The sequence below is a fragment of the Mya arenaria genome, chromosome 4, assembly GCF_026914265.1.
Source record: "Mya arenaria isolate MELC-2E11 chromosome 4, ASM2691426v1".
In the NCBI taxonomy this organism is placed as follows: Eukaryota; Metazoa; Mollusca; class Bivalvia; order Myida; family Myidae; genus Mya; species Mya arenaria.
In genome coordinates, this window is record NC_069125.1 from 45,391,372 (window position 1) to 45,415,604 (window position 24,233).

The window sequence follows — 24,233 nt, forward strand, 5'->3', positions numbered from 1 at the left end:
TTGATAAGTGATGGTTTAATCAAACGCTATAAACTAATAATTCAAAGATGGTTTCATAAAAGTAATTAACGATCTGTGTGTGCGTTTTGCTCCTACCTGAAACAAAGAAGGTGCTCGTTAAAAAGTAGTCATGCAGGTTAAAATAGATTTATAAATGATTTTTAGAAAAATGTATATAATTAGATAACTTGTTCTTTCAATTGCATGGCAAACTATACTTTTTTAGGCTAAAAATATTATTAAAATAATTAAAAATATTATGTTATATTTCACTTAGGCTCTCTTTGAATTTATTTCCGTAACGATGGCCATATAAAAATACTCAATACTTGATAAGTCATTTATTTATCAAAAATAAAATTATCTAGCGATAGTAACATTTTCAGTATTATGTGTGAAAAATCTGACCTGAATCAGAATAACTACGTTTTAAGAGGTAATTACCCGCTTGTTTAAATAAGTTAATAAATGAAAAAAATGATAAATATGCTTCAACACATGTTTTTGTTACGTCATTTTTATCAGCATGACATATCGGAATATAATTTGTTTCTGGTAATAATCATATTGAAAAAGATTTTTATTAATATTTGTATTGAATAAAAACAAATATAAATAAAATCAACTACAAGTATCACTTATACAGTCTAGTAAGCACACATGTCAAACTTATGCTTAATTGCTTGATATTACTTAAGTGTTATGCTTTATTGTTTGGTGTGTATTCTATGTACTGACAGTTAATACTGTTTTTGTTTGGCTGTCACCTGTAAATATGAAATACGATATTTGTCAACATGGCATGGCCTTCTGGATGTTATGAAAATAAAACTTTTAAACTCTGAATTCGAACTGAGTCTGGAATTGACATTGATCTTAAACCCATCATTTTGCTGCAACATGTAAAGCGATTGGAACAATTCCTTTATGATCGTGATACATCTTGTATTTTCCGTAGATGTCATTATTTGTCTGTAAGGCTAATGCGCTCCATTAGCAAAACGTTTGTCAATGGCAAGAAGTCATTACTGAGCAGTCGTTAGCCAGTAAACCGATACTCCGACACTAAGGTCGAAGGAAAACGGATAGAGTCACCACCATCAAGACAATGCTTACGTCGTGTTATTTCACTTATTAAAGGAAAAAGGCAAAGTTAAAAGGAAGTATGGCAGCGACGCGAACAGTTGTTATTGGAATTGACGATAGTGCTCACTCGGAATACGCATTTGACTGTAAGTTCTTCTTAGAATAATAACACATTTACTGTTTGATAGCACTTTTTTCATTCGGATATTAGATAAACGAATCATACGTCAATAAAGACGAATATATTGGAATAAAAAACAACAACTAAATATTGTAAACACTATTTTATTGACTCGTATGCCAGACAATACTTTATTAATGAGTGACGTTCATCTTTTGTGTCCTTCTTGTAGTTTATGTAGACAATATACATCGCCATGGAGACCGCACAGTACTTGTCCACGTGCCTGAATATACCAACATCATATCCACGTGTAAGTCATGGCTACTCGTATTGCGAAAAAAAGGCAATGAAAACTTAAAAGGGGAACATATAATTCAATAAAATTATTTTATTAAAATAAGTTTCAGTTTGGGCGTTAACAACTTTTCCAAGGATGCTAGAAGTATTGTTTCAAAGAATCAATAAAAAAATGCAATTATTAGTCAAAATATATTCAATATAACATTATAAGTATTTATCATTTTTCGTAGTGGAGAATAATGATGGGTCTTACGTAACAGTGCTGTTTTTTTACTGGTAATGTTTTTATTGTCGATAACAGCGGCTTAAATATATTATTTACCTTTACAGTCGAACTTTGTTATTGGTCTGATAAGAATATTTCTTTCATTTATATTACAAATAGCATCAACCAAAACAAGGCACTGCAAGTTAAACATTTTATCTCATCATGAAGTATAGAACTGTGGTCGTTTACGAATTGTTCATGAACATTTACTTATCAAATGCCATTCAGGGCAATCTTTGCCTATTGTAAATATATAATAACCTATTTATATCTACATTGATTTATTAATAGTTAATGAATGCTCTCAGTACAACAATTCCATATATAAACAAGTCAGATTATATTGCCCGCTTCTATTGATTAAAGCTTTTATCAATCACCTCTTGAAACAAATCGTGAACATCTAGTAAGATCCTGTTGAGAATATAAGTCATGCTCGGTCATTCTACTCTCAAAATCTGCAAAATGAAGACGTAACGCATTTTCGATACCGAAATTGCTCTTTTCATGTTCTGATGCACGTAAATTTGTTTATTGCTAACAAACAGTATATTTATTATGTTTTTTAAACATGCTACTCTTATGAACAGTTGGACCAGGTGAGTTTATAAAGTTAATTATTCATTCCCTTGTATGATATCATTTTAAAATTAAGTTAAATACATTACAAAAATTACCACATACTTGTTTGCTTCTGGTTATGTTAAAGTAACACCTACATAAGGTCTTAAGACTACCAACATACTTATTCACGTTTTGAGATGTAATTAATTCACGACTTGTTCGAATATTATCACCATCTCCGTTGACTGTGGCTTTCTCTCATGGGCCAACCTGTCTCTAAACTTATTTTGCGTGATGTTTCTCAAGAGGGAGATTTATGTGTCTCGATTCATATAATTGGCATTTGTTTCACAATAAAGAGCATTTCGTGACAAAGTTAGCACAAAACTTGACAATTTATTCAGATTTTGCATGGTGTTTGAATATATAAATAAAACGCTTTTTAGAATTGATATTTTTGTTTAAAGACGTGCCTTAGTCGCAATTTACGCAATTGTATATAATTTGTAAGCCGCCTGATATGCTGTGCAAAGTCTGCAAGCGAACACAAAGCTACAATTTTTATATAGAAAGACAATTCGGTCTTTTGAGATATTTCATAGACAAATATCGCAAAAGTCTTACACCACTTTGATAATCCCCTATATAAATTGATAATGCCTTTTAGAAATTAAAGTCAAACATGTATTTTAGCATCATTGTTGACGGACCCCAACATTATATCGGAAATGCTGCGTGACACAGAGGAAAAAATATGCGAACTGGTGGATAAATATTCGCTCAAAATGAAGGACAAACATGTAAGTAAAGTATGCATATATTGGTTGCAGTAAAGGTAGCCAAGAGACTAGTGTAACGACTGTTATCGCAAATGTTTTTTTTGCGGGAGTGGCCTTGTAGACAAATAACAGAATGATGCATAAATAATTTTTTTGCAACTAAGAAACATATGTGAAATAAACGGATGTCACTAACAGTTGCAGTTGTAAACATTATGTTGTTTTTCAAATTATTTAAAGGCATGAACTACTTCAACAAAAAAAATCGAATTATGGATTTTTCACCCAACCACCTGATAGTGATATTTTATCCGGGTGGGACGTTTTATTGATATTCAGGCTATTTTTTTTATCTAATCGCAGTTGAACGGTCATATCAAGCAGCAAAGTGGAAAACCAGGAGAAGCGATCATAGAGGGAGCCATTGAAGAAAACGCAACATTGCTGATAATTGGCACGCGGGGGCGGGGTAAGGTGCGCCGAACGTTCCTTGGAAGCGTGAGTGACTACTGCCTTCACCACGCCCCGTGTCCCGTCCTTATCTGCAGGCATAGAACTGCAAATATTAAAAAAGACAAATGATAATACAAGATGTGTGTTCTATTAGATTTTATTGTTTTCTTTCATTTGATTTCACTAAAGACAAAACTATTACATATAATCAAAACTTTTACCCAGAATGAACTTTTTGGATTTTATTAGAACTAATAATTCGTTGATGTTTCGCGATGGGTATTATTGTCGGTGTTTAAATTTCTTTTTATATCGTTCATTCTCTTTCACGGTGAAAATAAATTATTTGATAAAGTAATTCAAACTTTTGATTGGAACATTGCTAGATAAATCACAGGGTCAACGCTTTAGAATTGTATGTATTGATGCTGAAGTAATCAGCATTATTGGTGTAACGAATTAACGAATTTGAATTGATGTTCATTACGTGCACTCAACTACTCTCAAAGTCTCTATGCAATTTTGGAGAATATTTTAATATGTTGCGATATTTTAATTAAGGCCCGTATAAGTTAGAAACTTGGGTGGTGCTAAGCGCTTTGTTAACTGTACTGGTAAGTTGCCGATTTCCGATCTCTTTTTGAGGGGCCTTAAGTGGTAACAGAACAGTATGGCGATTGAATCCAGTTAAAACAGATATTTTGTAAAATATTATAATTGAGGGTTCTCTTAATTTCTTATATAAATATATATTTTAGGCTATTAAGAATCAGAGACCCGTCGCATCAAGAATCATAACGATAACGTGTATTGGAGATGTTTTTTAGTCATGCAGTATTACTGTTACAGACATCGCTTCGTTTCGAATTCTACCTTGTTTCGCGAGTGTCTTCGTATCGTTCAATCCATCGTGCAAAGCAGCCTTGCTAATAAGCTTTAATCAGATAACTAGGAACAATGGGAAGGAATCTGAGAGAATCCATACTCAATTTAATTAATACTAATTTAATTTGGATGGCTAATTCAATTTGGATGCAAAGATAAACGACTTATCCTAAATTGCCCTGAAATTTATCAGTATCGTTCAATATAGTAGAGTAAATAATGTTTATTAGTTTTTATTTTTGAAAATCTTTAAACCAGGAAGACTAACAACGCCGCGGAACGAACGCCACCTCTCGTATATATTTTTTTTAATTCTGTCAAAAGACGGGTATAACCCGATAATTTTTTGAACCAGAGTCACGGGCTCGGAACGTATACATGCGTAATGGCTCACATTTTAACCAAGAGTATCTTAACACAACGAGTTGCAAAATACATCATCGCCATCGTTTATTTGGATTAACTTTAAAGTTAAGCTGGGCTCGTAATGGTAAGTTTCTATGAGAAGAACACAAATATGTTATGTTCGCCTTTATTATTTATACAAGCAATCAGTCATTTTCCTCTTAGACACTGTCGCGTGTCAAAAGCAGCTATTCAAGTCAACGTCTAAATACCGTTCAATCAAGATGTTATTTCCTAATTTACCGCAGGCCAAATGAGAAAAAAATCTCATTTACAAAGAGTTGTTAATACATGTCCGCCGTCTAATCTGGTGATGACAAAGGCTACACATCCTAAACAGTTTGAACAGAACATTGTCCAATTAAAAAGGATTCTGGAAGGTATGATGGATGTTGCTAAAATGAGATGAGAACCAAGTATAGTTTCAAATCGAAAGGCCGGTGGCCGACCGATAAAACTAGGCGCTTTAAATAAGGTATCTGAATGAACATGTGAAAAACTTCCTGTAATAACATTTCATGTCGTTAATAGTAATTTTAGGCCACAAGCCCAGAATACATGCAAATGACGTATTTACAAAATGGGAGAAAACAAATATACATGTTTAAGACGGAATATAAATTATTAAATTAAAATGCATACATATGTAAATAATTGTAATTTGAATATAACAATAACTGAATTTAGGTGTCTGTTTAAATTTTACAATCAATCAGCACGTGTAATAATTGCACCAAATCGTATATGCTTAGAAGCAACTTTATATTTAGTAGCCGTACAAAACACAATAATGTAAAATCAATTACATTGCCGAATCAAACTTTGGAAGCGAAAATGTATTACTAGTCTAGTAAAACTGAACACTTATTGGTATGGGCAAATTTGTAGCTTAGCGTGTCTTAGTCAATCACTCCACAGAAGAAACACGGATCAAATGATACTCGTCCTCGATTAGGCTGGACTGTAGCTTTAACAGAGTGGACCGTACCGTAGATAATACAAACTTTTTAACTGTCATCCCGTTTCTTTGATAAGCGTGTGCAAATCACTTTTTTTAAGTTTACGGTAGATCTTTTGACAATTGACGCTATGGATTTAGTGGAGTTTTGTTAAGTTGGGCTTTCGGTGACGAATTCATACATGCATACAACCTTTGCTGATGATTGATCAACATCCTGTGCAATTCTTATATATTAATGTTTGAGTTAAAAACCAAGTATGAGAAGCCACAGTATCATGTTTTAGAAGTTTAAATGCAATCTTTCATTGTGCTGACATTAGTATGCCGCTTAGTATAAAAATGACAAAACTAAGACCATGCTATAACAGAACTAGTTGCTTTGGAAGACATTCGGTTGTCATAGTCAAACAATGTATGCACGGATAAGACACATTTTCAAGGTGAATTGTGATGTCAATGATAAGTGTAATAAATCTCCGAAACAATTTTGAAATCCCAGAGATACATTTTCATCGCGGCAAAGCTATCGGAACTTGGCCGAAAGTAGACTCTGATTGTCTGAGGAAAAGCGTTTCAGAAGATAACCTCATATTGGTTAACCTATGACCCTAGTGCAAAGCAGCATAGCATAAAACAGAATGGATTTTAATTATTTTTCAATGATACCTGTTATGCCAACTGTCATAATGCCGCAGTAGCACAACGTTTCGAATATAATATATGTCAGCGTTATTGTATTTTACAAAGGCAGTTAAACATTTCTGTACGCAATGTTTCTATTCGTCAAGATTTTAGATACAATCAAATCTACACGGCCAATACAAGAAGCCTAAATTATAACCATCCTCCAGACCAACAACACACTGATAATGCTAATAAACACTCGCCGAGACACTCATCGCCGCAAGACAACATATAATCAGTGCTGTTCGTAAAAACAATATGGCACTTTGTCAGAAACATGTGCATGATTGATTTAAGAAGTTTTAAGAAGTTTGTAGCCTATTCCTTTTGGCAAATATTAAATCTGTTAGAAAACAAACAAAAATATACTCCTTTTTAATTACTTATGTGAAAAACTACAGAAACAAGCTCAATAGCCAAACGTTTAAACATAAACCCCGTTTAATGGCACAGGGTAAACGCCAAAGACATAGAACAAAAAAAATAGAAACATCGAACAACAGCACAAAACTCGACAAACAGTACAGTGCATATATACTATATAAAAGTTAGGTTTGTTTATCAAGGATTGTTAGGTACCTGTAAACGGTCAGTAACATATAAATTTACTAGGCGTTTAAACCAGTTTGTGCGCACATCCTCACTTTTGAAATCATCATAAACGGGTTATCTTATGGTCAAGGATAAATCATTTCAAATTGTGATCATAGCAACAAAAATGGCCGTAAAATGATCGTAAGGTACGTGCGTTGATAAAATGACCCTGATATGTTCTCTTCTTGTTTGGTTGAATTTACATCGACGTTTATCATATTACAAATATGAAACATGAAACGTACTGTAAAAAATTATTTAAAAAAAATACTTCTTACCCAAGACATGGACGAAATATTTCGTGGATCATTTCAAAATTATTTCGTTTTTGTTTTATATTATCTAAAGATTACAAAAACTAGTTTATTAACACGCATTTTGCTTTTAAAACTTTGTTGAATAACTGCAATAGACATGTCTTTCATCAAACATATTCTTACATCAGTTTAGATACAGACTATCCTGTTATTAAAACAGGCCAAATACGGGAATGTGAGCATACTCATTAGGTGTGTACACTTGGCGTTTCTTAAACAATATCGTTAGAAAGCACATTCAGATAAACGTTAACTATTGCAAACGTTTTGATGATCAGTAAAATTTGATCCATATCTTCCCGATATAAAGGGACAATGTGTTCACGTCACCCTAAATAACAGCCTACATATCTTTCCGATTATATTTGCATTTCTTGAAATAGTTATTATACTAAATGCTACAAGATACGTCTATTTGCGATGAAAATACGAATGCCAGAGTTTGATTAACTAAGCAGGATATAGTATCAAATGGAATAATAATGCAAATACTAGAAATATCACATATAGAATAATCATACATATTGTTCTCTGGCAATTGGTACTTCTATTTAATTATTTAATATTATTTAATTTGTAGCCACAGCTCTGCCGACGGAGAAATATAGTACTCATAAGCAGAGAGTATGTTGCTGTATTAAGGCACGTGTACAAGGACGATACGACCGCAATGGCGATGGACATTGTCCACGTAAACTGTAAAATATCACAAAATTATAAGCAAACGCAATAAATTTCAAAATTGAGAGACGAGTTTGACAAGGCAAGACCGGTGCTTGCACTTAACATCAGAACATTAGCATCATCGTGATTTGCTTTCTTAAAGCGTGGTTCGTTTTAGAATTCTATAATTCACAAGAAGAAACTCACAGTAAAAGCATACTCCGAATTTTCGCTGCCATCTGTATCACTAACAATTATTCGTTTTTGCAGCCATCATTCGAATCGGTCCTGTTAATGATTTGTTCACACGGAATTCGGAAATGCAAATGTTTTTTTTACAATAGATTCAAACCAATTTCCATCAATGCTTACGGAAATATTTAATTAATTTGTAAACAGTTTATCTCTCAATGCACTGGAAATATTTTAACATTCACAGTTCTGTGCAACTAATCTTTGAATGCAACGATCTAGAAAAAAACTACGTTTATATGTTGATGTTGACAGATAAAAACAGACAAAATACATTAAAACATTGCGATAAACCGATCCTATTTAGTAGAAGGTTTCCGTTCTGCGTCTCCACTCAATCCTTTCTGTCATTCATAAGCATACAGTAGAAGGTTGGCGATCAATTAATACGTCTTGTATGATGGATGGAATAACTGCTGTCCATATGGTACGTTTTGCTTCTATCTGAGTTTAATTACCATTAACACAATACTGCACATATGCATTAAGTCATTAACACTGTCTTTGGAAATTGGTTCCCATGCCTACGAAAGTTCAAGGAATAAATCTTTTTTTTTTTTCCTTTAAAATCTGTTTTGCTTTCATGAACAACAGACAAGAACATGCTTTATTTACACTCTATACTGTCAATAAATAACTTCCATCATGCGAAAGTTGAATGGTTATGACGATAAACTGGTTTAATTATAATTTCGAACGATTTTAGAACATTTTTAGGCAGATGCGTAGATGTTTTTCTAGCGTGAGAAAAGGTGTTGTTCATATTAGTGGTATTCGTAACATGAACATTATTTTAAGTAACACCATTTATAAAAAAATGACCCGAAGGAATACTTGTTACCAAATGTTAGGTAAAAATATTGTCAGTGCTTAACCCTTTTATATGTCTGAACGTATTCTTGAATAGTTAAATAATGCGGCATTATTATATTTTGATATTGTAGTAGTAAACAAATTACCCGAAATTAAGGGGATTGGATCTACGAGCTACCAAAGAAAAGTGTGCGTGTGCGTGTGCATGTGTGTGTGTAAGTGTGTGTGTGTTGTGTGTGCGTGCGTTTGTTTACCCAACAGAGTGAGGTATTTCATAAAAGTACACACTCACATACCGAAATAGCGAAGTACTTTTCCTATTACCTCGGTACGTATACCCCGCCAAACGCTTGCAAAAACCACAGCTAACTATCTGTACAAAAATGGTGAAAACCTCGTTAATTCGTTCCCCTACTTGTGTGTGTGGAGTGTGTTTCCAACACACACTCGACTTCCATATCAGAAATTGAATATGGCAATGACGTCATGCGCGGGAAATCACCGGAAGTTGCATTTATTTTTCACACATGGCGGACAAGCCGAACATTCCGAGGTAGGACCTTTCTTGGAAATATAACCATACGTTAAGGAATTGACTAAGACTGCATTCTTATTAATAATAATCTGAAAAAGTACTGGATAATTTGTCTTTGATATTTCTTTTGAGAAATCTCTTGTATAACTAGCTAAATAACTAAAAACATAAATTTGACCATATTTCGGATGAGTCAAAATTTGGACACACGTCGAACATGTTTATAGCACGAATAAAATCAATAATACAATATTAAATGGTTAAATGGCAAAAACAATCAATGAAATTGACAGTTATTATATGGTCTCTGTTAATCCTCATTCATAATCAGAAAATTAAGTTTTGTTTTGTGTTGGTTTGGCTTCCAAACTTAAAAATAGCTATTTATATGTAAACTTATGCACCAATTGTCAATTGTATCCACGGCCCCTCCAGGTCCGGGTAATAGCGGGGACTTTGACTTTCGGTCCAGCAAAACCCGGGTACAACCTCCGCCCAGCGGGGACAAACTAATGGTAAAATCTCCACCAAATTCCCCCGCACCCCAGGGACCCTAAGTAAGGCACATTCAACGCTATATTTGGCGTAAACACAAAACCACCACATTCACCCAGCACTGCGGGGCCACCGGGAAAGTAAAAACACGGCCTATTTCCCCGGCTATCTCCGGTATATCCCCGGACCTTGGGGGCCGTGGTTACAATTGACTGTTGCATTACTACCAGGATCAGGGCAGTTCACAGACATTAACAGTTGTCAGGTATTTGCGAATATTGCCTTATTTTGGAATTTATATATTGAGAGCTTGATGATAATCAATCAGATGCTTGAAAACACATCCACAGGTACCTGAAAATTCTACCAGTTAAAGCTGCACTTTCACAGATTGAACGTTTTGACAATTTTTTTTTTTTTGTCTTAGAACAAGCCAATGTTTGCGAACATCCATGGATACCAGTTATATAAGACTGCTGTCAAAAAATCAGATGTTTGATGCATTTTTCTTAAACCATTAGTAACGGTCTTTTGTCAGCAATCTTATATCATTGGTTTGCAGATATTTACCCAAAGATTTACTCTTTTCAAGACAAAAAATAAAAAAGTTGTTAAAATGGCCAATCTGTGAGAGTGCAGCTTAAAGGCTAGTTTTAATCAAATTTAATTTGACTTGCATCTGAACATCTGAGAACTATACCAGTTGCATTGGACTTTACCAGTCGGACATATATTTGACCCCTTTTGGGTACCTCATTTAGAACCTTTCAAAAGTAAGTGGAATTATTTCACTTTCTTTTGAATCAATGGAATACAAAAAGGACCGAAAGTTATGGTGTAACCTGCATACAAAAAGTAAAATTGTTTCAACTGACAACGATAACTCAGCCGATAACTGTTGAGTAAATTACCAATTTGTTAAGATTTCTTTGAATTTGAATGACATATCTAGTAGGAGACTCGGTAATCACATGACGATCGATTCTTAATTCAGCATCAGAATTACATTGTTCTTTTAGTTGAAACTCAACTCAAACGAGAATTGTTTCCGTGATAGACTGATCATTTTAGTAGCTACTAGTATATTCAAAAAGTTATTTGACTACTTGTCTAGTAATTAATAAAAATGCTGGATATTGTCTTGTATGTCTAACTCTTGTATTTATTAACAAAATACATGTGATTGAATGTACATAGACACAGAATAGATTCATTTGTTTGGCTGATTTCTGTGCTGAAATGCAAGCTTTATAAATTGTTTGATTAATGGGCTCCTTGGTTTTGCCTGTGGACTTCTTATTTCTACACATAAATTTTTTTTATGCATTCTTGGTATCCATTGTTTGGAAAACTGATATAACACTGGGAAAAAGGTGTTTAACTTTTAAGGCCACAGGGCTTTTTCACCCTTAATTGTGAAGAGGCATATTAGGAAATTTAAATGCGTTAATGTCTCGAATGGGGAATTCCATATTTGAGGATTAAAGACACATTTTAAACACAGGTCAAGGTATCCATATGAAACTCATGTTACAAAAAACGGGCTCATATAATATCTTACATGAGAGTCTAATTCTAGCTGATTTTTTTCAATTATGACATTTTCATTATGAAATGTGTACAATCACTCCACAGCTTGAAATGTCTTAAGTGTATAGACTTCCAATTAATACACATCATACATGTATATTTTATTTACGGAGAAATCATGTCTGTGAGTTCCCTTTTTTAACATGATTCAATGACAAGAGAGGGAGAGGGATTAGTTTTAATTTTTATAGAGTTGATTCTAATTTGAGAGAAAGAATTGATAACAATATATGGACTAGATGGTCCTCGAATAACGTTTAAATTATACAGCATTCTTTTTATGTTAACTTAAGATAAACAGAATAATTTGCACAAACGGGAAATTGAAATAGCCTTATTTCGGCCCCTAGCAAAGAAGGTGAATAAGCCCTGCTGCCATATACTTGAGAATCACAGTTAACCGAAATCAGCAGGGTGCTCAATAAGTTTTGTTGAATTGTCAAGAATTAAAAAGAAACCTTCCTAGTGAGCTAAGGGTCCAAAAAGGTGCTTTTAAGTTTATTTTTGACAAATTTGAACCAGCCCCTAAAAAACATCTGCCCTGTCTACTTTTGCTGGCAGCTTGTTCTTCCTGAGTATCCTGGAAATGTGGTTCATGGATACCTAATTCGCAGGAGACTACTCACTAGACAGTTTTTTCTTTTAGCTGTAAAATTTCCCATTTTCGGCATTTTCACGATGTGAAAGCGAGCCTGTGGTAATCTCCCCACCGAATAAAAAAAACTAAAAGTAGTGCTGAGGCTTGTTTAGTGGAAGAGTTTAAGAACAGGAAAAAAAGAGAGAGATGGACTTGTAATCTAACAATCAAATATTATAAAAGGTATGATAGTAAAATTAAAAATTAAAAAATAGCATGCTCATTATCCCCCTTTTTGTACTAAAATGCCGCAAAATTCCCCCTTCTCAGAGGCCCCAGGCCCCGTCCCCTTTTTCATAAAAAAAAACCTTGACCATATTGACTGACCAAGTGCCCACACTCTAAAAGACGCACCCTGCCTTTTTGAGAAAAAAGAGCCTAAATGATGATTGTTGTTAATGTTCTTTAAGCCCTAAAGAAGATTTAGATAGTATCATGTTAAGACTGTGTTTCATTAGGGCTGTAACGAGTACCCGAGTAATCGCGAGTCAAAGCAAAATATTCGACACAAATACTCGCCAGTGCTGAGATCGCTGGATCGCGATTCAAGTGCAAAATTTTATAAAAGAATAAAACAAAATGATTTAATTCAATTCCAGCAAATATTGTGGTTGTTTAAAAAAATATAATGCATTGTTTATCCGAAATGTCCGAAATACGTTACACTGACGCAACCGGAAGTTAATTCATACAGAGCTAGCATTCAATTCAGTGTGCTGTGTTCGAATGGAGATTGCTTCTTGTCAAGGTTTTAAGGAAATAAAATGTTTCAAAAAGAATACAAATAAATGAAAAGATAAAGGGCATTAAAGAAATTACAAAGACAAGATCTACAATAATAAAATAAAATGCGAAACTTAAGTACAGCTATCATTTATTTTCGTCTGCAATTCAATGTCAACATGGTATCCCCGTTAACAAAAACATCAAATCCAGCGCTATATAGAAATGACCCAGCATCCTATTCTTCTAAAATCTGGAAATATTTCGGGTTGGATATAAAGGATGACAAAAAATGAAAACTAAACAAAAATTGGGCTTTTGTTATACTTTTATTATTCATTTACATTCAAAATATGTATTGCTTTATAACCAAGTGAATCTTGAATCGATTCGTGGCTCGCAGGTCAAATATCGTGATTCGAATTGGATCGCCTTTTGTCCGGCGATACACAGCCCTATGTTTCATACAAAAAATGATACATATTACTCTTAACAGGTTTCATGTTATATTCTCTACACTGCCATTTGATTTCCGTAATTTGGTCGAAATAGACTGACTAAAGCCTACGCAAAGAGAAGCACGTTGACATCTGATGCCAGTAATCAATAGATATAACGTCCTTTTCCTCGTGCTAAAATTCTATTATAAGTACACTCACATTGGTATTGACATTGCTATTTCAGAATGAAAACAAGAAAGAAAAGGGCAGATCTGGTGAAAAAAATCAGTCTGGAAGATCAAGAATTGCTGAAAATCAAGTTCATCAATACCTACATAGGTCAGTATTCTGTCTTAGAAATAAAAGCCATAGCACAGGTTATATTCATAGGCGGTTCCAGGGGGGGGGGGGGGGGCGGACCCGGCGCGCGCCCCTCCCCCCCTCTAAAATTTTCCAAGTATATGTATAAATTATTCATATCGTTCCATCATTGTAGATAGTTTATTACTATAAGCGACTGTCTTATGCTAAACAAATCTGTTCGAAAGATTGATATGGCGGGAGTGTCAAACAGCTTTGAATCATATCAGCTTGTCATCTTATATGGATCCAAGCTGTTTCCATATTAATTATATCATCAGCCGGAAAGGAGTTAATATTTCACCTTCTCTGAATATATTCGCAGAAGTCAGTATAAAGCGACTTAAAACAATAAACTAGAAATGAATGGCAGTAAATTTAGAATAAGATCAGACGCTGCTTTGGATGTACGGCATATGATCTGACTGCGCACTGTTAACAACTCAAAATAACCGCATGCCGTCTACATTGATAAGTTAAGACCCTGCTCAGATCAGACGACACGTTACGTAGAATACTTAATCGGACAAAAACATTGTAAAAAAATGAAAACTTAATTTTGGTTCCGCTTACAAATTTAAATTGTCTGGAATTCGAGTAATCCGAGTTCGAATAATCAAGGTTGGATTTTTCATGATTATGTTACCTATACAAATAACTATGTACTTGATTTGGATCCAAGGTTTTAACACTCAAACTACATGAAAATTTAAAAAAAGGAAACATGTATTTTGAGCAGGCGACACTTTTCTATGTAGACTACGGGAAACAGTTGGGAATTGGAACTGATTCGACTGCTATTTTCAAAGGATGTGCTCGAAGAAATATGCCGTTAGATTTAAAGCCTGAACACGGTAATGTCGTTTTTTTGGGGGCTCGATTCAGATCCGATTCCGGTTTCCATAGCTCCCAAACTGTAATGGTTTAACCCTCATCCTGCCTTCAAAGAAATAGTCCGCTGAATTATCATGTGTTTGGTCATTAAAACTTGTTTGGTCCGTCTGAAAACTGGTAAAACAGTTGACTGAGTGTAAAACAGCTTGGATCCAGATCAGACGCCGAGTTAGTTCGTCCAAGCTGGTTAACTTTAAAATTACTATGGTCGCGATAGGTATGATAAGGGTCAACACTGTTTATAGCGGTAAGGGACAATTTACGAGAGGCAATTCATTTAAACTCATAAAAAACAATTTCCCACTATGGCGTCAATTTCTATCTGCTCGAGATGCTAATACATGCGTATCTATGAAGTAAATCGGTAATTTCGATAAAGTTTTGTTTGTAACCCTAAGCATGCCGATAGCGACCGTAGTGATGTCGTCAACCAGATTGGATCCGGATCAGACGCCGAGTAACTCGGCGTCTAATCCATATCCAAACCGTTAAGCAATCCAGTAACATTTTCACCAAATCCGGTAATATGAAACAAGATAAACTTAAGAGATCAAATACACGAGAATTCAGCGGACTACTTGCTTAAAGCAGACACTTTCACTCGGTGTCACTGAACAAACATTAAAGTTTGCCCAATAACTGTATGAATTACCTTTTCAATTTTACCAAGGTCTTTCAATTTATGCGGGAAAAAGCTTGATCCATAGGGAGGTGACGATCAGCTTAACGGCGTTACTACGTTACAAAGTGTCTCTCGCAGTTCAAGCTTTATAAAAAACAGTGTAAACTATGGAACGCCGGGGCGCAATGCTTCTTGCGAAATGCGAAGTGTTTTTTGCAAAACGCTTAATGCTTTATGCGAAATGCTTTTTGCGAATTGCTTAATGCGAAATTCTTTTTGCGAACTGCGAAATGCGAGAAGCTTCGATTCAATACTTTTTTCACCGTTGTTAGCATAAATTGAGCAGAATCATTTTGTATGAAATGAAAAAAGGATCACATTAATTTGAAAAATACTTTTATCTGCATGTAATAGAGGTGAAAAATAATACGTTTGTTGTGTCTATTCATTAGAATAACATATATAAACACACCAATACAATATAATATTCAGAAACGGTAAAGTAAAGAGGTGTCCTAGGGAAAAGATGCCAGAAAGTCAGTTAGATTGCGAATAGCAAGATGTGCAACTCTGTATATTGCTGTAAACGCGTTAGGTTAGAAAGAGTATCGTTTCTTCCACAGGATAATAATATTTCTGTAGCAGTATCAGTAGCCTATGTCTTACATCCCCTTCACTGCCGGGAGCAGTTCGGAACGTGCACAATATTTCGTCCGATTCAATTTGATTGTGTAATGCCATATGCGAAATGCTTTTTGGGAAATGATTTTTGTGCAAAATTCGAGATGCTAAATGCTTTTAAAATGCTTCATGCGAAATGCGAAGGAAATCCGTTATTCAGGAGGTGTTACTATATTGAGATTTCACATAACACGAGCTTCCGTAATTCCGTACCCGGCCATTCGATTGGTCGAAAATGAAACTATTGTTCTATATATAGCATTTGCATAACGCATTTCGCAAGAAGCATTGAGCCCCGGCGTTCCATAGTAAACACATGCAATAGTTTAAGAGCCTGAGGCCGTCGCGAAGGCCTCCGACCCCCTGAATTACCATGAAAACACATGGGGGCCTTAGCGGCCAGCAAAAGTCAATTTAAGAAGTTACGCCCCCCCCCCCCTAACTGAGAAACCTGGATCCGCCACTGATATTCCTGACCAAGTGGTCCCAGGTTTAATATAAACACTGGGTACTAGTTCTACCCAGGAAATGGAATAGAGAGCGGATAGTATCATCTTTCAGCTGTCTTTGCATTCAAATTTAAATAAATTTATAGAAACTAACTATGCCTGTGCTAAATAAAATTTAGTTGCAAGATTTTACCAGATTTATTAATCTGAACTATTTATAGTACATGATTATTTGGGATCTGCCAATTTGAGTTGCCAGATTAAAAAAATTATTGCCTCAAGTAGAGAAATACAGTACTGCTTACCATTATCTAGTTTTATCTACTGGTTGGCAAAAAGAGGCAAACTTTAGTATAGTCATTAATAGCAGCAGAAATTTGATATGCCTATAACTTACTTATTTATTGACCCATTCTTAAGATTCCTATATAAGTAATAAAATTATTGAAAGAAAAATGACTATAAATTTATTGAATATACAAACGAAGGTTTTAACCTATATTCATTTTTTAGCTCTACTGGCCAAAGGCCAGAAGAACTTATGCGATGGTAATGTGTACGTAGTATGTGCGTCCGTGCGTCAGTGTGTCTGTAAACAATTGCTGGTAAACAGGATACAGTCTTCAGTTTTGATTGTATCTCAATGAAACTTGTACAGTATCTAGATATCCATTAGAGCTCGGTTCCTTTTGAAAACCAGCCAGATCCGCCCATGCATGCCTAGATTATGGGCCTTCATAGTATAAAAAATGCTAGCCTGTGAACACGATACAGTCTTCAGTTTTGATTGTATCTCGATGAAACTTGTACAGTATTTAGATATTCATAAGAGCTCGGTTCCTTCCGAAAACCTGCCAGATCCGCCCATGCATGCCTGGATTATGGGTCTTGAAAGTATATAAAAAATGCTATTTTTAGCTAAGTCTATTTTTAGCCAAGTCTACATGAGCGAAGTCTATTTTTAGTCAAGTTTACATGTAAAGTCACAATTGCTTGTGAAGGTTTGTTCAAATTATTGATATTTGTTGTGGAGCATCATATGATGCATTTGAAAACATTTGAAATAATGCCCCTTGGGCAAAAGCTGGCCCCACCCCTTTTGTCGTACTTATTAATTTTTAAAACTACAGTAATGAAATTTTGACCATATGAACAGTTTTGCAAACAAGCATCAATGTTGTCCTCGGATGTCCTTGACATTGACCATGACCGACTTTATTGTTAAAGCTACAGAAATGAAATTTTGATCATGAGTACAGTTTTGAAAACAAATATTTTTTACCCTCAGATTACCTTTACTTGGCACATATTAAAATAGTTCATGCAACCAATCTGCTTACAACACTTCCTGTCCTCAGATGTTGAACGTGCAGCGTTTTCAGCTAACCCAAACACTAAAAGTGAACTATATATTTGTTGCCTATTACTCAAATGTACATGCTCTGGATTGAAAATGACCACAAGAGCCATGCCAGTAGAGCATAGGCCCTTTTGGGCCTCTTGTTTCAATAGTTTTACTAAGGAAACTGTTTTAGACCTGATAACATGAGTTATCTGCGGTTTTCGCAATCAACTAAAATGACTTTGTTATATTCATTGTTTATTTATTTATATCTATTAAACATTGTCACCGATTTAAAAGCTCTTTTCATATTGGGAATTTTTCTGGGCACACTGCGGGTCAGATATTCTGACCCATTCCCGACTGCTTACATTGTATTTCATTGAATCCGCCAGATTTCCAAATTTTATCAGGTTATCTCTAGATTTTTCAGTCCCAGGTTAAGAATTTTGTGGATATTTTTCACGATATATATAGGTTCTATGCTTGATCCAAAACATGCTGAAGAATCTTAAAGATCTCACATATTTTTGGTTCTACAGGTTCTGGTGTTTTTAGCAAAGTTGATAGTGAGAAAGGCGTCCTAGTGTGTCTTTATCGTGGTGAACTCATTGATGAAAAGGAAGGGTTGCACCGGCTTGAAAAAAGCACAGGGCCCGGTTCTTTAATGTATTTTTACAAAAAAAGTGGGAAAACACTCTGGTAAATGATTTGCTTGGAGTGACATTATTTTTAGAAATTTGGCTTTTAATTCTTACCCATTTTCTATCTAGACACTAGCCATTCAATGCCTGTTTCTGTATCAATACCTGTAAGTTATAAGTATTGACTGTTAAAGACTGTATAAATTTGAAAGGTACTGTTTGCTTTTTTCTCAGCTTGTGGTTAAAGGGACGTCCATGGTTTGAATATTTCACTCATTTTAAAAAGAAAGTTTTAACTTTTATATTCCAAAATACATTGTGGTAAATCGTTAAGTGTTATATCTTTATAGATACTGACTGCAGGAATCCTTTAACAAAAGTTAATATATAGGGAATATTAGTTATAGGACCCTTTTCTGGTGACTTGCTTCGCATCAATTCTGGTATGTAAACATGTATCAGTCAAGACGGTAGATATTTTCATCAAATGTATAATTAGTTAAACTAAGTTATATGTTGATTTTGCTGCAATACAACTTGAACGTTCTATTTGAAAGTGTTTTTTGTTTCTCTAAATAACAAAATACTATTACTTCATTTATCTGATGTTAGCTGTACATTTGTATAACAGATGCTAACATTGAATGTTACATAATTGTGAATACATTAGTATTGTTGAATATAAATGTGTAACGACATTATGCTTAGAAAGGTTTATCCTTTGGTAATAGACAGCAAGCATACTATATAGACCAATGTTAGTTTCTGTTATTATATATCTATTACTACATAACGTATTAAGTAATATCATGTATTGACTCATTTAATAGTAAATCATTGCGGTGTTTTTATGTTGCACCTATTGTAGCTCTATTTTCTAAAGAATTAGGAGAGCTATATTACTCGGGCCTCATAAAAATAATTATGTGGTTAGGGTAACAGGGCCCCCAAGAGTAGGTAGGGTAGGTCCAATTTTTTTTAGGTTTTTAGTTTGGTACAGATTTGTTTGCCTTGTTTTTGTCCTTTTTCTACAGTATTTCAGTTATATAAAGACATTGCTTAAACTCCAGACGTTCTGGAATGTTTTGGCGACCACACATTTTTTTACGAAGTTTATGATGGCGGAATTGGTCGCCATTTATTTGTTGCGTAGCAAATCACACAACTTTTTTTTGGGTGAAGCGATTCGCACAACTCAATTTATTTTCGACGTGCAGAGCATAACGCCCGTACAGTTCCGTACCGGGCAGAACATGGAAATATTTTTTTCGCAAGTCGCACAAAAAACAGGGTGGGCAGTATTTTCCAGGAAGGGTCGTGTAACCCGTACCACGCAATTATTTTTAAGCCTCGCCCTGGCTTCGGCGTCAGCGTCACACCATGGTCAAGGTTTTGCATGCCAGTACCAATTACATTATATCTCAGCAACTTCTTGTTGTCTTGCATTGAAACTTTATACAAGGCTTCCTAACCATCACATAATTGAAAAAGCAAGTAAGATTATAAGTATCTTCCAAGGCCGTGTAAGATAGGTTCATTCCGACCCGAGCGCAGGGTGTTTTACGGAAACGAGGTTTACCGAGTTTCCTCAAAACACCCTGTGTGAGGGTCGGAATGAACCTATCTTACACGAGCGGCTATGGTAGATGCTTTTTCTCCCACCCCAGTTAAACAAAATTAAGTAAAAATTATATTTTTTGCTGGAACTCTTTTGTGCTTAGTGATAATAATTGCGTATGGATATGCGATAATTCGTGGTTGTCATGGATATGCGCGCAGAGATTTAGATTATGTTAATAATCAGATCAGTCTTCAACTATTTCTAAGAAGAGTGAAGCATTATTTCTTGAGAGGTGCAAGAAAACTGTTTTATGGTGACATTTGAAGCGAGAAATGATTAATTAGCGTTCTAAATATTGCCACAAGACAAAGTTTCCATGATGCTACAGACGACAGTCTTCAACAAGGGAGGTAATTACAATGTGGTGACCATTAAAAAGTAGTTCCATACGGGCATTTTATCTTCGCCCGTGGGCAAGGTAAGAATTTCTAGCATGGTTAAATTATTGGATCTACTTATCTGAGGTGGGAGAAAACTCTATCTTGCATTTAATGCAAATAATGGCCCTTTATATTTTACTTAGAAATTCTGGTTAAAGTTTTGCGTGCAACTACTTAAAAGTCAATATCCCAGTAACCATTTGATGTTTTACATTTTAACTTTAAACAAGTATTCTAAACCAAAACACCAACGGAAATGATCTGTTTTACAACGACAGCTCTTTTTCATTTAGGGAAATGGTTCAGGCTTAACTGACTGGGAAAATGCATATAGACTAGAACAAGGAATATTAATTTTCTTTCAAATGAATTTAATTCATGAAATTGTTTAGAAACTGCTAATCAATTTTACTTTCCAGTGTGGATGGTACTTCTGCACACGGTGCTGGGCGAATCATAAATGATGAGCACAAAAAACCAAATTGCAAAGTAAGACTTGAAGAAATGGAAGGAAAAGATGTTCTAGCTGTGTATACTATTAGAGACATAACAAAAGGATCAGAGCTCAGATTTGACTACGGAGATAAGCAGGCATACTGGAGAAAAGTAAGCGTAAGTTGTCAAAGTGTTGACACATGTATGGCAGTGGTTGAACATGGTAGATAGCAGACAATATGCACATGTATAGCATTGGACATAACTCTTACATTAACAATAATTTAGTTGACCCCCTTTTTAACTTATTTTTTTCATAAAAATACTTTGACCATGGCCATTAATCAAAAACTGTTCAAGACAATCTAATGAAACTTTAAAACATATGTTCATAGAGACGATAAACATATGAATGACATTGGGCATCACTGCTATTTTGTCATTCATACCGAGTTATACGCATTCTGTTTAAAAAGGAGATGAGCATTAGCATTTGCTCCTAGGAGCTTTGTTGAAGGTGTGTTACTCGTATTATCAACACTAATTGACCACACTCTTGACCTGGGATTTGCTCATAGAAATATTTGACCTTGCGTTCTTTAATCAAAGTATGCTGTTTGGGTATTGTGTCTTGTGGACAATGTTATTGTGAGTGTATATTTTGTTCTATACTGACTATGATTAAGTCAACATAAAACCTTAAATATCACTTTATAGACTGCAAGCAAATTCTTATGCTTTATCCTGTCAGCTTGAAAACTTGTGGCTAGTATATATCATATGGTACAATCATTTTGCCTACTATCAAGCTTCTTTTTATTCATGGATCTCAGGATATCAAAACATGATTTGGCAACTGTTTGCTATTTTTGTGTAGAAGCTATTGCAGTACTACCGTAAATGACTGGGTATCAGACGCACTTTTTCACCCAGATTTCGATGTAAAAAATGTGTGCCTCTAATAACCAGTAACAAGCTTCTAAACTTTTATTCTGAGGTTGATTTCAGGCCGAGAGTTTAATTAGATTTATGTAGAAAGTAATTTACGGTAAATCCATTCTACATGTCAAGGGGGGGGGAAGAAGAAGCACATATCATAATTGACCACTGCCAACACTGCCTACCCTACTAAAAGTATATAATTGTAGTACTAAATAAATATGAAGGTATAGACACCAAACACAACTTTTTTCTTTTTTGTAGAAGAATGACAAAAGGCCAGTTCTGTTCCAAGAACCTAGTATGTTTAAATGTTGCAGTTGTTCTTGTTCTTGTTATTTATGTTTGTTTTACAGAAATTGAATTGATGAGAGTAGATGATAATAATTGTTTGTTTAAAAAAAATAAAGTTTTATTTCATCAAGTGAGCACTTAAAAGTTATATTTTTATGAGCCATCAGTGAAAATGTGTTCAAGATTAAATAAAATTGATATCCCATTTAAACTGCATTTTGGTGAATTTGGAATGTTTTTTAAACATGATAATATAATGTCATCAGTTGTAATGCAATGCATATTCAAATTCTTGATCAGAAGCAAGCATCCACGTACCATGACCTGGTTCCCATCATTCATTTTACAAGCAATAGGTAAAAGCAAGAATTAAAAAATGGAAGCTGTGCATTAGAGAGAAACTCACTTACTGGTATTGCTATATGCGGTTGTCGATACATATCGATACACAAGCCCGGCATATCGATACGGGTTGGTCTAACATCTTGAAGAAAATGTGTTTTTAAACTGTTCCAGTTTGTGGTGTAAAATTTGCTTGTTTTCATTAAAATGACTTGAATTTATCCAATTACTTGTTCATTGTTTGGCAGATCATGGTACATAAATAATTTGTAAACATGGTTGAATCTTTTAAACAATATCTCAATTTTACTGTCTCAGAATTTGATGTTGTTTGTTATTGTTCATTCAGTTAAGATTTGCAGGGATTTTAAAAGTCAACTGTATCCAACAGCTCATGGTTGAATAAAGAATTTTTAAGGTTTTTTGCGAAAAATTATCTATAGGTATGTCTTAAAATTTGAGACTCACACTTTCAATTTTGGGACTTGCAAATTTGAGTCTAACAAGTCCTTGGACTCATCAGTAAAAAAAAGGTAATAAAATCAATGCAGGCTGTATCTTGACTTCATGAACTTTGCCATGAATGTTCACCATGATGAGGTGGCATGTTGGGCATAAGACCCAGGTCTGTACCTCAAGGTCAAGGTCTTGGTGAAATTGCATGGAAGAGCATAATGTCTGTGTCAAAGACTCTTTCAATTGGCTAGACATGTCGCCTGTTAGCATAATTTATTTCGATAATATAGTTAGAATTATTATGACATTTGAATTTGAATTTGTGTTCAGTCTGAAAAATGTATGAAAGCTGAGTTATTCTAAGTCAAGCTAGTTAAAACAACACTGGTTTCAGGACAACGTTAATCGTTTTTGCAAAAGTAAGCAAAATACCATTATTTCAGATATTATGTCATAGAAATTGTGTCCACTTTTGATATGGCTGTAGGGAAAAGTGAAAGTTTCAAATTAGGAAAATTATCTAAATTATTTTCAGTCCACAAGTAAATGATTGTGTTTAAAGAATGTTTCTACCTGTAGTATATATTGCATCTGAACCATGCTATGTTAACAGCGGTCCTGGCCAACCCAGATGTACTCAAGATATTGCTATCATTTGACTGAAATTTTACAGTCTGTTGGAGATATCATTTTGTACCAAAAAGGTGAAAAAGTGTTTTTATAGGTATTGAATTAGTGTTCCCTCACATTGTAGTAGTGTCTGAAAATCGGACTCCATTTGCTATCGATAATCGAATCGAATCGGATCAAGCAAAAGCATAAAAACGTCGTTTGTTATTATGCTTTCATTCCATCGAAACCTCGATTTGTCATCTGAATGTGTCTTTTTATTGACGCGGTAAGAAAATTCGGTCATGACATATTTTCGTTTACTCGTTGACATAACGACAGGGGAAATCATTATGCAATCATTGTTATCATTCCCGGCGTTCGGTTTATATTTTCGTTAGACAAATACATATCCTAAGCGGTTTTGACCCATTGATGAACACATTTTAATTAATTGACAAATATATGCAGTGCTGTGTTTCTGTCTATAAGAATTATATCTGAAAATGAATAAAAACGGCGCCGTAAGGTCCTTTGTCCAAAAGGCATATCTGATCCGGTATGTCCCTTGATTCATTAACAACCAGATGTGGACCA

General features: G+C 34.6%; 1 protein-coding gene across 1 annotated transcript; it reads left to right on the forward strand.

The window, feature by feature from the left end:
• The first annotated feature begins 1,165 nt into the window (after positions 1 to 1,165).
• On the forward strand, positions 1,166 to 3,703 carry LOC128230845 (universal stress protein in QAH/OAS sulfhydrylase 3'region-like). Its single transcript, XM_052943287.1, has 4 exons — positions 1,166 to 1,232; positions 1,440 to 1,520; positions 3,036 to 3,142; positions 3,485 to 3,703. Exons 1-4 carry the CDS (start codon positions 1,166 to 1,168, stop codon positions 3,701 to 3,703), a joined length of 474 nt encoding a protein of 157 aa, XP_052799247.1.
• Positions 3,704 to 24,233: the final 20,530 nt, after the last annotated feature.